Here is a 14,820-nt window from a genome sequence, read left to right as displayed (position 1 = left end):
CATTTCTTTGAACAGGAATTTTTATTTATTCATTTTTCAGTGATTTTGTCCTTTTCAAATATACCATCCAAGATCCTTATATTGTGTCATGCTTGTTTCTCACTCAAAGTTTCCTTTATAGTGTGGCTGAGATTTGTCATATTAATTTATCACAGCTTCACAGTATTCAGAGGTTTTAGATAGGCCTATTTTTACAGCTTATAAAGGAAGATCATGTATTTAAAAGGTTCATACTTAAACCTAAAATAGTATTATTTTCAGTATCAGAAAGTTTTGAATGTGTGTTTTTAAGAGATATGTGGATTGTTGGGTTTTTACGTCTGTTTGTGGGCGTGTTTTACGCATCGTGCTCGTGTGTTCTCTGACGTAATCGGCAACAGAACAGACGACGTTTGACAAGTGTCTGTGTTCAGCTTTGGGGGGAGTCTTTACTGTCACAACAGGAAGGATGTAACACACGCACCACAGCGCGTTTTTCGCAAATAAACCTCACTTTTTCTGTAAACAAGTGCGGTCTTGGACATGTCTGTGAGAGCGAGCCCCCACCCTCAAAGAAACCCGGGTTGGAGTTTACAGGAAGCTGGGGGGCTGCCATTTCTTCCTGCTGCTATGGTCTATTATCACTACCCGATCCGTTCAATTGCCCGATCCTTTCAACGCATGCGCGTAATCTACGTCACATCCTTTACTCTAAATTCTTACGACAGAGCTCTTGTTTATTTAAATGAAAACGACCTTACGACGTTGGTTAAATATTTTAATAGTACATATGTAAATGTGTAAGTTTTTAATGTGGTTTTTAATGTCAATAAAAGACAAAAAAAACAAAAAAAAAAAACACCTTAAGATGAATGCTCTGTTGTAGGGTAAAAACACCCCCTGGCAAATGCTTCATGTACTGATGTGTAACTACCCACCCTGTGGTGACACATTTAATAGATGTTTATGTATTAAAGTCTTTAAAACTTTGGTATTTTTTGAGCACTTGAAGTTGTATAGTATTTAAATTCTGAAATAAATGCTTGGAAAACAGGTTTTGAGACAGTACACTTAAAGATTAACTGTAATTTGAAAATCCCAAATGACATGTTTGTCAAATTGGATTTGCCTGTCTACCAGCAGCAACGAAGTACTTCAATTAAATACTTAGATACTAAATTTATAATCTAATAACAAATGATAAAAACTGCAATGATGCATCCAAATCAATTTTCATTCATCCATTCAGACACTTTAATCCACATATGCAGACTAACACAAAAGCTAGAAATGGAAATTTAGTCGAAATACAGTCGTAATATATATATAGATATTAAATAATTATTTCGCATTAACAAAATGCACAACACTGACAATCAAAAACCAAACAGAAAAAAACGCCAAAATTAATGTCTTAAAACATACACTTCCAATAATTTGGGAAGTATTGGCAGCAGGTTTAGAATGCACACGCATTATTTTTAAATATTTAACTCATTCACAAAAAACATGGCTGTTTTTTAAAAAATTCGAAATATCTGCATTAACGCATAATTTAAAAAAAAGCCAAAATAAAATCTTTACTTTTGTCCTTATTTTAAAACCGACATATTGTTTGTTACCACTGTCGCCATGGTGATAGTCCAACGTATTCGAACTGCCGTAAAATAAAACGACCGGATGCTGAAGCCTTTCGCGCATGCGTACAAGGTATCAGGCTGATGAAAGCATCAGGCGTTGATGACTACTGTTCTGTGCTAAGCGGACGGAAGATAGAATTCGCAGCGTTAATAGTTCATCCGTCATCGATTTCTCAGCCCGTTGTCACTTTACACATTTGTTGTTGAATGATTACGGCATGGAGAAAGTAGCGGAGCCGTCTTGGACTTCTTCGTACACCTATCAGGTGAGCAAGCACAGTGCAGAGATGCTACACAACCTCAACGTTCAGAGGAAAGATGGAGGCAGGTTCTGCGACGTGATCCTGCGCGTCGGCGAGGAGAGCTTCCCCGCTCACAAAGCGGTCCTCGCTGCCTGCAGTGAATATTTTGAGTCGGTATTCGGCCTCCAGACGGAAGACGAGGGGGACACCAAGGAGCTGGAGATGCACACAATCAGCCCCAAAGTTTTCAAAGACATCCTAGACTTTGCCTACACCTCCAGGATCGTGGTACGCCTGGAGTGCTTCCCGGAGTTGATGACAGCCGCTAAGTTTCTGCTCATGCGCTCGGTCATCGAAATCTGCCAGGAGGTTATCAAGCAATCCAAAGTCCAGATCCTCGTCCCGAGCTCTCGGAGAACCGACGCCAGCCTCTTCCGGGCCACCGGGGCCACGGAGCAGGCTTTCCCGGTGGCTCCGCAGGGTCTGATTAACGGGACGGGTATGCTAATGAACGGTCAGAGCTTTGGACACAGCACACAGATGCATGTGGACGTTGGTGGTGAGTCCACAGCTGTCATGCTGCGAGACGTGTTGGAGCCCATTGAAGAGCTACCCTTGTCTCCAGGGGCGGAAGTACCGGGGACGGAGGACGGAGGCCCCCCGCCGTTGAAGAGAAGCAGAATGGGACCAAAGAAAGCCGAGGAGGCTGTACACATGGACCAGAGCGGGCTGTTCCCGTGCAGGACCTGTGGGAAAGCGTTCACCGAGGCTTCCCGCTTGAAAAACCACGAAGCCCAACACGGAGCCTCCACCGGGGGTGTCAACAACCCCAACGGCGGCGTCTCCCTGCTGGAAAACGGCGTCCAGTCTCACGCAGGGCTCGATAACGGCCGCAAGCGGGAGAGGAACCGGGGGAACGTCGGCTGCGAAACTTGTGGGAAGGCTTTCCGTGACGTGTACCACCTGAACCGACACAAGCTGTCCCACTCCGGGGAAAAACCGTACGCCTGCCCCGTGTGCGGGCTCCGGTTCAAACGCAAAGACAGGATGTCCTACCATGTGCGCTCACATGACGGATCTGTCGGGAAGCCTTACGTGTGCCAAAGCTGTGGGAAAGGTTTCTCCAGGTTAGTGTACATTCTTTTCATTTTTAGTTTATTTGTCCACCTTTATAACATAGAAAGTTCCCCAGGTTTTAATATTGAGAAGATGCATAGACTCACAAACACAGCATACAGATTACAGACACACACACAACATAAGAAGGCCTTAGTTTACAACTTTATTTACAAATATTTCCCCAGATACAGCTAATCTGAACTACGTTTACCCATGTTGTCATTACTCAGATGATATTCTGTTGGCTTTCTGCTGCTCAAATGGAGTCAAAACAAGCTCAGGCTTCAAATTATATTTCTAGCTCTATATCACCCCCTACTGCAGTGGAGTGTAAACTACTTAGAATCAGAATCAGAAATGTTTTTAATGGCCATGTACAGTTTTAAGGACACTACAAGGAATTTGTCTTGGTAGTTGGTGCACAAAACAAATAACAACAAAAAACAAATAAAGAAAAAAACAAAGAACAACCCAGCCACAATAATAATAATAATAGTGATAAATATAAAGGATGAGGGATAAATAAAGGATAGAGAATAAAGGATAAATAGGATATATATATATATATACACAGTGCAGCAGATAATGTCATCATGGAGGTGGTGATCGGGTGGGGGGGGGGGGGGGTCAGTGGGTGACTTGGGGTGTGTTCATGTGGATGGTGGCAGAGGGAAAGAAGCTGTTTTTGTGTCTGGAGGTTCTGGTCCTGATGGACCGAAACCTTCTTCCAGAAGGGAGAGATTGAAACAGTTTATGACCGGGGTGGGAGGGGTCGGCCACAATCTTTCCTGCACGCCTCAAAATCCTGGAGGCGTACAGGTCCTGGAGGGAGGGCAGATTGCAGCCGATGACCTTCTCTGCAGAGTGGATGATACGCTGGATGATAACCTGTGCCCACATCACAATTAGATACCGTTTTGACACAGGATTTAGTTTCAAAAGGCTTTTTTCTTTACCATTTCTTTAACATTAATTAGTCCATACTTGGGTCAGGTAAAATTATATACAGTATATCAACAAAAAACATAGGTTTTTGTTTAAATATGTTGCTAGGGCTAATTGATAGTTATAGGTAGAGATGTCCCGATACATCATTTTCATTTCCGATATTGCAGCCTTGCGTATTGGCTGATACAGATATTGATCCAGTATCAGCATGAATTCTACATACTTTTATTATTATTTTTTTTTCTTTAATAAAAAAAATTATTATTGCTTATTTTGTAGTGTGGAATATTAAAAAAGGCTTGATCAAGTGATGTCACTCAAACAGAGAACAATAGTCAGGAACAGTAGGTATGAGGAAAAACACGCATTTATTATTAACCAATTGGTTACATTAATTTTAACCTTCAAAATGATATCTACAGTATTCTACAATTGAATAAAATAAAAAAAAAAAATGAATTGGGGAAAATGAAAAAAAATAATTTGGAAATTTGAATCCGATGTTTGTTTTCAGGCTAATATCGGATTGGGACACCTCTAGTTATGGATACACATCCAGTCAATCTTACTGGTAAATCAAACATAACACAGTGTTGGAAACTAGAGCACACAGAGACGGTTATATACATGCTGTGACTTTTTGGAAATGCTTGTGGGAACAAAATGCTTTTATCTTCTTTCTTAACCAAATGTTTTTTTGCCTCTTATCCCAGACCAGACCATCTAAATGGACATATTAAACAAGTACACACAACAGAGAGACCCCACAAGTGCCAGGTAACAGAAAGGATCCACATTTTCTAAACACTTTTTAAAAACATTTCTCTAAGGATTCCTAACTCGATTTTTTTTTTCTTTTAGATTTGTGATGCTTCTTTTGCTACAAGAGATCGCCTTCGTTCACATCTCGCATGCCATGAAGACAAAATCCCCTGCAAAGTCTGCGGCAAATTCCTGCGAGCAGCCTACATGACCGATCACCTCAAGAAACACAGCGAGGGAACTCACAACTATTGCCTCATCTGCAACAAAGGTAACGTGTTTTAGAAATGGTAGGGAGTGGGCTGCTGAGGTACTGTGTTCTCTGGAACAAAACTCCTTGTGGACGGGGACATTGTGGAGGTTTTTACAGCGCTACATTTTCCCGCCAATGTTTAGAACTGCACGCTAGATTAGCTGCAAGGATTTACAATGTTTTTGTTAATGTTTGAGCTCGACCTGAACAATTAACTCCGGCAATGTGCCCATGAAACTAAAAGTGAGCATCAGCACTTTTGTATCCCTGTAAAAGTTATGTTTTTGTGTTTCTTATGCAAGGTGCATATCTGGAAAGCTGTTTAGGGTGAAAATGCAGTGGTCCTTCATCATATTTGACTGTCAGATGTTTTGGATAGATGCCTCAACACATTTGTTATAGCTTGTTTGACCCACATTTTCGTTATCAATATGTAGGCACTAAAAAACCATAAACACTGAAACAGAATAATGTAGGGACTTTGTTTTATAAACACATAAATGCCTTGATAACATGGATTGGAATTATACTTAGCGTTGTATTTAGCCTCATAGCTCGTTTTGAGATTCGATTTATTTTATTTCTGTATTTCCATAATGTAAATGACAACTTAAAAACAGTTTCAAATAAACTAACATCAAGAAATAACAACAAATCGCCTTCAGATTCTTACACATCTCAGTTTACATGAACAAAAGGAGTAGGAAGAAGTATAAACTTATCTAATCCTACCCCTTTAATTTTTTACTAGATTTCCTAACTTAAATGTTCAGAAAGTCTCAATTTACTATCAATTTGAAAACTATAATGTGAATAAACAACGCAAAATAATACCGGTACAGAAACCTTACATAAAAAAAAAACACCTTTATAAATAATATATCATAGCACCTTTTTACTCCAAATAACAAGCGAGCACCTTGTGCTAATAATTTATCAACATACCTCTGAAGAATCACCTATGTATTCCTCTTTTTAACATAATTTTGCTCGAAATTAGTTTAAATTTCACAATTTAACTTCACGCATGGTATAGAAGCTTTTCATTTTTGTACAAATACTGCAAATTTTTATATTTGAGTTCCTCTTAAGTTCTAACCTCCATCTTTTAAATGAGACATTTCCTAAATATGTTTTGGTAACAGATAATTCCTTGATTTATAGAACACTACTAGTACACTTTTCTTTTTTTTTTTTTTTTAATTTTGGGTTTTAAAAGCAAGTAATTTGTGTGAACTCCAAAAATCAACATTAGAAACAATTCTGATTGCTATTTGCAGCAGAATGAAAAGTGGTTGGTTAATGGCAAACTGTATAGCAAGAGATTTGATTCTTAAGGGATTCCCTTGTCTGGGCTGAGGATGAGGTTGACCTTTTTCTTGGTAAAATATTTGATTAGCAATAGGCTTCTGGTGTAGTCAGAGTCAAAGTTGGGATTATTTATTACACTGAAACATTGAACACAACATTAAGGCTTTGGTGTGAAGCAGGTTTTACCTTTATAGTGTTTTTTCAGTGATGGCAGCCTGTCTTTGTGTCTCTATTCCCCTCATAAAACCAAGGCCTCGACTGTTACAAGCACCTGCCTTGTTCTTTGTTCTTCTGGTCCCAGGTTTCTCCACTGCGTCTTACCTTAAGGTTCATATAAAGACGCACCACGGTTCTTCACTGCCCCCTTCTGCCACAGTGCACAGCTTTCCTGAGCCAAGGGGGCAGGTGGAGATGCAAAACGGCAGCCCTTACTACATGGGACGCCAGTGCTCAGTGGAAGGCAAGCAGACGCTCAGCCCATCCCTAACAATCATGTGTCTTACTCTCATGTTGTTCTGCTGCAGTTTAGAGGAATGTGCTGTGCTGCCTCATCCCTGTGTGTATTTAAAACACAAGCATACATCAGTCCCTGCTTTCAAGCTTTTTGCTCCAGCTTGTGTAGTTGCTTCTTCATTCAGTACTTCACTTTATCTGCAGAACAAGTTGATTAATGTTGAGTTTGGACAATGCAAGCAAGAAAGTGTCAAATTTCCAGGTTTTACATAAGTTATAGTTAGTTATTTCAGCCAGAACGTTTTAACCTTCTACGTGTTATTGAGAAATTATTGTTTAGTTGAACCTTTATTATGGAAATTATTAAAGGTTCTCTATGTGATTGGATCACACTTCCCAACTTTGATGAACCAATGAACCCGTCATAGCTTTTCTGTATCGTCACTCACCTCCCCTAAAAGCTATCCTGCTTTTAATAATGATCATTAAAGCCAAATGTTCACTTGCAGACTAATTTCTCTGGACAAAATCCCCTAAATATGTCATAACTATAGCCAGAAATCCATTGTGATTGATCCAGTTAAGTGTTGTTGCTGAGTCGTTGGTGGCTTTGGTCTGTATGTTTGTCTGCTGAGCATGACCGTGGCTGAAAAGGTGACTGAAACGTGCACTGCTTGGCTGGTTCATCAGCACTTAAGCTCCACGCACTGTTGCATGATCATCTAGTAAAACATGCTCCATTTGCCCTGGTTTTTTTGAAGAGCTTCTAGTCTCCCTTGTTTTCTCGGAGAGAAGTGGTCATGTGACCAGGTACGTCACGTGACCAGACTGTAAAAAGTGTTTCCAAGGCACTTTTGCATTAACATGCAATAACATAACAATATCAAAGCATCTGAAAAATCTCATCAAAGCGTAAAATACATTTTTTTTTTATATATATATATATATTTGAGAGTTTTTTCTAAATTAATGTTTCTATTACCAAATTTTATTGCGGCAGATTTTGCGCATTTTTAAGGAATGGAAACGCAACTACGAAAATGTCACGAGTAACTGAACGAAATTGTCTGACCGGTCGGGAAGACTTTTACTGCGTTTAACAAACAAAAATGCCCATGTAATTTAGACAGGTTGTTTAGAAAACCAAATATTTAAGGGCCAATTTCAAGAGAGCCTTAAAATTAACTGATTTAAGTTTGTTTTTTGTTTTTACTGGCACCTTTCATTCTTCACTGACCGCTTTAGTGGATGGGCATGAGCATGAACGCAATCATTCTGTTCTGCCTTTCAAGTTTCTTGTAATAAAAGAAATGATAATAAAATAACTCCATTTGGTTTCCGCCGGACTGTCATGTCTGTCCCTCCCCCTCCTCCCTGGATGGGTGTCATGTAGACCCGTGTGCCAGCCGTCTCACCCCCTCCCAGGGAGAGGGTTGCTTTCACGCGCTCTCTGGACCCTCAGTTCTTCCTCAACTGGGCCCTTCGACACTCTGCTTGCAGCCTGAGCTGCTTGTAGGAAAGCCAGGGGGTGCTCCGTATTTCTGGGAGTGTCGCTCTGGAGGGGTGCCTGGCCTCCCTGTCCATGAGTCTGTTGCAGGTCAGTACGGTTAAGCCGAAGGGTGGCATGGCCTGCTGGGTGGATGAGCACAGCGGAGTTATTAATGAATACTGGTCAAATGGACTGAGATGTGTTTAAAGTTGTAGCTTCATTTTTTAGTCTTTGCTCTTAATGCCCTAAATCTTAATTTCCTACATTCATGCATGGTGGCAACCTCAGTCTTTCTCCTCTTAATGTTTGTGGATTCCAGCTACAGGATGTACGTTTCTATCTTGTTTTACATTTCTTCTAATGTCTGTCTTCTTTCTGTTAACTTTCCTCCACTTCAGATGGACAAGAAAATCCTGAAAAGTGCCCTCATCTGGAATTGGAAGAATCCGATCCTTCGTTCCAGGAATTGAACAACAGCAATGAGCTCAAATCACCAGAAAAAGCTGACGGGGCAGAGACGGCGATGTCTACTTTAGCCTGTAACGGCGTGTATCCAGAGGGAGCTAAAGCCAAGGCCGAACCTGAAAAGAAGTTCATTTGCGGGATTTGTGGTCAGGCCTTCCGCACAAAGTCCTACCTCAACAAGCATCAGCACAGAGTTCACAAAGCCACGAAGTCGCAGGTCGCTTCCGGGTGTGGTTTAAGTGAAATGGCCCCATCGCTGAACTCTCCTTTCTCCCCTCAACAAAACATGTCTCTGTTGGAGTCCTTTGGCTTTCAGATAGTCCAGTCTGCGTTTGCCTCGTCACTGGTGGACACTGACGCGGGTCAGAGCGGAGTTGATTTTGAAGAGAAACATTCTTAGAGATGAGATGAAGCTCACAGCAGAATCTTTGTTTGCCTCAAGAACAGATTTCAAATGACTCACCGTGTAAACAAGACTGCCGTATGATTTCTACATTTCTACTTTTTCAGCGTTTGAAGAAGTTTGCTTCCTATGAGGGTTTATTTAAGAAAAAAAAATAAAAGAACAAGAACTTCAAGGTTTTGTTTTCATTAGGCGACTTGGATGTGTTGGAGTTTGGTCTTTTCTAGCTCAATCATTTGCCTGTGCTTCTTACCACAACAGTACTGCGTCTTTACCAGTCTTTACCCTCTTCAATTAGCTGCTCTGGCACAATTGGTAATCCAATCAGCCATAAACTATTTCATACGTCTTCAGTACATAGTGCTGTTTTATTAAAGGTTGGAAACAAATGGAGCCAGAAAGGGTCTAAACTAATTTGAGAAGGTTGTTGTAAGGACACAGGCATGGTTTGGTTCAGAGTATGTAACTTGCCATTTGTATAGGTAACATTACATCAGCCTCACAATAAGATCTCCTTTGACTTTGTGACAGATTTGTCTGCTGCTTTCCCACCTCATTATTTACCAGAAGCTGTCAGGCTCTTTTTTTGATAAAAAAGAAGGAAAAGAAAATCGATTAGTTTTAAAAATCAGACGCCCTCTGTCATTATTATCAGGTCAAAGACTGTCAAAACAAGGTATTAAAAACCTGATTTTAGAGTCTTGCCTATACTGAGAGAAAGCGGTTTTGAGGTGTGATGGTTGGAACAATGGTTGTAAATTGGCTTCAGGACTGAATGTGTGCGACTATGACTGTGTTTCTGTGCTTTAGCGCTGTAATAGGCAAGTGTCAGGCCCAGGGTCATGAGCCCTAAATCATCTGGGATGGACTTCATCCCAAATGGTTTTTGTTTCCACACAACAAAAAACATTTGGTGATAAATTGGTTATGTATATTAAACCAGGACCAAGGTAAAATATATATTTTTAGAAGGTTTTTTAATATAGATTGATTTTTAAATTATAAAGTTCTGTGTACACTCTGTTTTACAGAAATCATGTCTGTTGCTTATTTAGAATAATTTGTGTTATATATTTGTGTCGTGACATTTTAGATGGTAAGCAGAATTGTTAATAATAATCCACCATCGGTCTCTTGTCCAGTCAAAAGGAGGACATGTAACTAAATTTTCACTGTTAAATGTTATTTTTCTCTTTAACATATTTTTTTTTTTTTTTTTTTTTTAACAGGAAAATCTGTGTACGGTTAGTTTAGCTTCAGTGCCAGACAGCCAGTGTTGGATCAATCTTTGAGGTGTTTACACTAAAAATGTAAACTAACTAAATATATTTTTAATTTGCGTACAATCATATTATCTAAACTGTTAGTATGAATAAGTCATGTGGCATCAGAGGGCTCTGCAACGCAATCTTTTACGTCGTTTACATGAAATGTTCTGTATCAAACGATGCAAGCCTGACAGCAAAGTGTGTATTTGTGAGTGTGTGTGTCAGATGGTGTGTACATCAGTGTGTCCTGTTTCCAGATTTTCTTATTTACTGATTATTTGTATTGCGTTATGTATTCCAAACATTCCTCTTTTATTTATGGTTGTATTGTGATTGTAACATGTGTATATATACCTTCCATATACACAGCCTATACGTTTAGATATACATATATAAATATATGATTACACCAATATGATGCGTGTTTTTCAGTGGTGGTCTTGTACATATGTTTTAATTTCTTGTCCGTTTTGTTGAGCTATGTTAAGTTATGATTATTATTTTTTTTTAAGCGTACACTGCGTGAGCTGGGAACTGAACGTCAATCACTGGTTGATGACAGCGATGCTCCACTGCTTTCTGTGCTCACACTGCCAGCGTTTAACAAAGTCTATGGATTTTTTTTTTCTTTTTTGATCCACTCTGTAATATTATTTACCTCCTAAAAAGTTAAACCTGTTTTTCTTCCTATAATTAGAAATGAAAGAACAGTGAGCGCTAGCTGTCGTTTTAGCGTGCACAGTGTGGCCGTAATGAGAGAAATGATGTCCTGGACCTCTACATTTTCTTCATGTGAACGATGCTGTAACAAACTGTTTTGTTATGTCTGCTCTCTTGAGTTGTCGTGTTGGTACTCTCATGTAAAAGATGTCTAATTATTTCAGTCGGTTGCTTTCAGCATTTTGTATGTTGCAAAGTGCCTTTTAAATACTGATTGTGCACAGCAGTGGATTAAAACAGTTCCTCTTTTCTAAAGGTAAAGAATTGTACAGTGACTTGCATTGACACTTTTGTAAAAAAAAAAAAAAAAGAAGAAAAAAAACACAAAAAAGACAATGTCTGCGCTTGGCGTTTTATCATATTCAACAGAATCGCTCTTAAAACATGCAAGTTACATGTTTTGTTATTAACGTCTTTGGACATATTTCACAATAAGCTTACTTTTCTAGACATTTGTTTTTGTACTCTGTTCTTGAACCTTTGCTCCCTTCTGGTTAAAGAGGAGAAAATTGAATAAATTGCAAATGAAACACTCGTTAAACGGTTGTCCAGGAGTAATTGTTCTTTTGATACTTAAACGCTGATGTGCCACTGCTCCAGTCCTCCATCACATCTGCACGGTGTAATAGACCAATGGCGCCGGAATCCTGTCCTGTATGCACAATGTGTACAATTGTTTTTGAAGGTGTGTCCACCATGTTTCTCAGCCTGGTGCGGCGTCACCATAACGTTTTGCTGGGCTGTATCCATCTGTGTTTCTGCACGCTGTTACCATCCTCTGCTGTAAAGCCTTAAAGGTGCGTTCACACCGAACGCGACTGAAGTGACTAGATTACATTCAAAATCAATGTAAATGACGCGTCTTCAAGCGACCCAACTTGCGTGATTCTAGTTGAAATAATCAAAGTTGAAAAACGTCAACTTTTCAAGCGTCTTCAAGGAACTACTCCACCGTCCTTCACTGTCTGTAGACCTTCACTCCCTCCCGCTACAGTGAGACGGCTGCAGTGGGGGGAGGCTTCCTCAATTTCCCGGCGCAAAATTAAAGCAGTTAACTTCTTAAATAAGCCTACATCCTAAGTGAACTCATCCTTCAGTAATTCCGTAAGTTGATCATTTAAACCGTAAAAGCGGCGCTGTTATTAAGTGCTGTAAACATACGTCCAGAGAAGAAGTCTGCACACACACTGGATCTGTGCGTACTATAAAATTGAGTCCTGGTAGCGACACTGTAATAGACCAAGGCTAGTTTGCATACTAACATGTACTACTCATACTAAATCTGATGTCTAAATGAGTATGTAGTGTGTTCCAATTAGATAGTATGGAAAGATTGCGTATGCAAGAAATACCCGGATGTATCCTATATTAGGACATTTTTTAAGTATGCACGGTGGGCACACAAGTCATACTCCACCGCCCCATGATGCATTGCGAAAAATCATCCTGGGACTGGCTTCAAGCTAAAAGGCAAACATCCCTGTTTCAAAACAAAAGTATCTATTCTTGTCTTCCATTAGTTCTTAACGCCTTTGTAAATAGGGCTTTTGCTTTGAAATTACCTGGACGTTTTGTCAGTAGCACAATGGCTGGTCTCCAAAAATCTCCAAAATGTCGGCATGCAATGTTAGCAAGTTTTGTGGCTCAAATGACCACATGTTCTACTTGGTCAATTTCTCACGTAAAATGCTTATGGAACTTTGAAAGGTGGCGAATCAACGGAAATATTTAGCCTATGTGTGCTTCAGGTTTTTGTCATTGTAGGTTTGAAATGCATGTTGGGAAACTTGGAAGTACTATACTTCAGTGGGAACGGTCATCATCCTAATCATACTAATAGTATATAGGAGACAGTATATACTCACTGAGTGTGGAGTACGTTAGTATACGATTTTGAACACAGCCTAAGTATATGCTCATTTATCCAAATCACTGAATACAGGTGTGTAAAATGCAGCACTTCTAACATTTGTTAGAACACACTTGTTGTCCTAGGGATGGACGATATAAACAAAAAAAATGTATCCCAATAATTTCTGGTATTTTGTAATGATAAAAATAAACAAATACCAATTCAGCCTATAATCTTTTTTTATAGATTAAGATGTGCAGTAACTTCAGCCAACACAAACATCTTTCTTTTTCAGAGAAGTTTAATAGACTTAATTATCTAAAAAAATGAAACAAGATTGATAGAAAACAAACATATTACACAATTAGTTATTAGTAGTACTTCGAGCATGTTTTTGGTCTGGTCTTCAGGGAAGCAGCTAGAGGGTTGTGGCTTGGTGCTCCTTTCTAAAATGAAATACTTTCTGTAATCTACCTCTAAGTACGCAGGGTCATCAATATTTACAAACGCGATCTTCAGATTAGCTCAAGAAAAGTGCATGGAGAGCTTCATGAAATGGGTTCCCATGGTCGAGCACCTGCATCCAAGCTTTACATCACCAAGTGCAATGCAAAAAACCAAGTGTGGTGTTAAAGGGGACATATCATGGTTTTAAATCCTTCCTTTTTACATATAAATCATACAGTTATGGTCTATATAAAGCAGAACTGCAATGCTTGGGTCTGAATTCCTCATTATTATAGCTCCACAGGCCCCTTTTCTACCCCTTTTCTGATGTGCTTCTGAGAGCTACTCGTTTTGGTGCGGTCTCTTTAAATGCAAATGAGACACTCCATACCCCGCCCCCTTTTCAGGTGACACTCGGTTCAACTCCACCCTGCTCGGCCATTTTTGTAGTTTGATAGAAGAGATACGGCTACGTAGCGGAGCATAAACTTTTTATTCAGAGGTTATTTACAAAATGTCAACAACAGAAGACTTGTCCATCCAGCCTTACATGTTCGAATGAAGATGATGAACCTGCAGAACCCTAACAAGTGAGCTAACACAAGCGCCGAGCTAACGCTAGCACCAAGCTAACGTCACAAAATGCATTTTAATACAGTCTTTTCAAAGACAAAAACGGCAAAATGAAATGACTAATGAAAACTTTATACTTAAATTAAATCACGTTGGCCATATCATCAAGGATCTAAAACGAGCGCACAGCGCAAACATATGAAGTCTGAAGATGGTGCAACTGCGAATGCTAACAAAACAATGACAGGGACATCTTATCATCACACTTTTTAGCGTTATTTACAGCTTACCGAAGTGCTTTGTTCGTTGTCTCCAAAGATAGCAGGAATTGAACCCTCAATCAGACAAAGTCTTTTGGCAAATCCTTCTTTATACTGGCGGAGGTTGCTGAAGCAGTCATCCTTGAAGTGCTTCGCGCACACAAAAATGACCTTACCCACAGATGTGGGTACATTTCTGTGAAAAATAAAACTCAACCAGGCACTTTGAAAAGGTTCTGATGCTGGGAGACGTTGTAATGAAGCATGTGGGTTACTACATCCAACAATCGAACATTTTGACTTATCCTCTCGTAACTTCAGCATCCTTGAGCTTGGACTACAAAATAAAAGCGAGAAATAAAAATGGCGGATTGCTCGAAGTGTTGGACCTGGAGTTGATGTACTAATTTGGCAGTTCCGCTGAAATACTGTGATGTAATAGTTCAAAAAACGTAATAGAGAATAGAAAAATCGAAACAGATTGAAAAATATGAGCAAAACAGAATATAAAGATATCTACGGAGCACCTGAAGAGACTTATTTGATTTTTTCTGTACTTCTAAGCACTCTAAACATACAACAAAATGCATTTAAGGGCTAAAAAAGTGGATTTAGCATGATATGTCCCCTTTAAAG

At 39.5% G+C, this 14,820-nt stretch overlaps 1 protein-coding gene across 2 annotated transcripts; it reads left to right on the top strand.

Annotated features, from left to right (window-relative positions):
* Positions 1-1,667: 1,667 nt before the first annotated feature.
* On the top strand, positions 1,668-11,653 carry patz1 (POZ/BTB and AT hook containing zinc finger 1). 2 transcript variants are annotated; one of them, XM_028447557.1, is made up of 5 exons: positions 1,668-2,988; positions 4,642-4,705; positions 4,790-4,961; positions 6,556-6,714; positions 8,595-11,653. In XM_028447557.1, the coding sequence occupies exons 1-5, from the start codon at positions 1,838-1,840 to the stop codon at positions 9,059-9,061; spliced, it is 2,013 nt and encodes a 670-aa protein (XP_028303358.1). In that variant the 5' UTR covers positions 1,668-1,837; the 3' UTR covers positions 9,062-11,653. The 2 variants fall into 2 exon arrangements, with proteins under 2 accessions (XP_028303358.1, XP_028303359.1); XM_028447558.1 differs by lacking the exon at positions 6,556-6,714 and having other exon boundaries at positions 8,595-11,650.
* The last annotated feature ends 3,167 nt before the right edge of the window (positions 11,654-14,820 follow it).

Source organism: Gouania willdenowi, chromosome 5 (genome assembly GCF_900634775.1).
Source record: "Gouania willdenowi chromosome 5, fGouWil2.1, whole genome shotgun sequence".
NCBI classification, from domain to species: domain Eukaryota; kingdom Metazoa; phylum Chordata; class Actinopteri; order Blenniiformes; family Gobiesocidae; genus Gouania; species Gouania willdenowi.
The sequence above is the reverse complement of the archived record's forward strand: the minus strand, read 5'-3'. Positions and strand labels throughout refer to the sequence as shown.

Coding starts and splice junctions, on each gene's coding strand:
- patz1 (XM_028447557.1), top strand. CDS start 1,838: ATGGAGAAAGTAGCGGAGCCGTCTTGGACTTCTTCGTACACCTATCAG. Junction 4,962..6,555: donor TTGCCTCATCTGCAACAAAG/GTAACGTGTTTT, acceptor TTCTGGTCCCAG/GTTTCTCCACTGCGTCTTAC. Junction 6,715..8,594: donor ACGCCAGTGCTCAGTGGAAG/GCAAGCAGACGC, acceptor CCTCCACTTCAG/ATGGACAAGAAAATCCTGAA.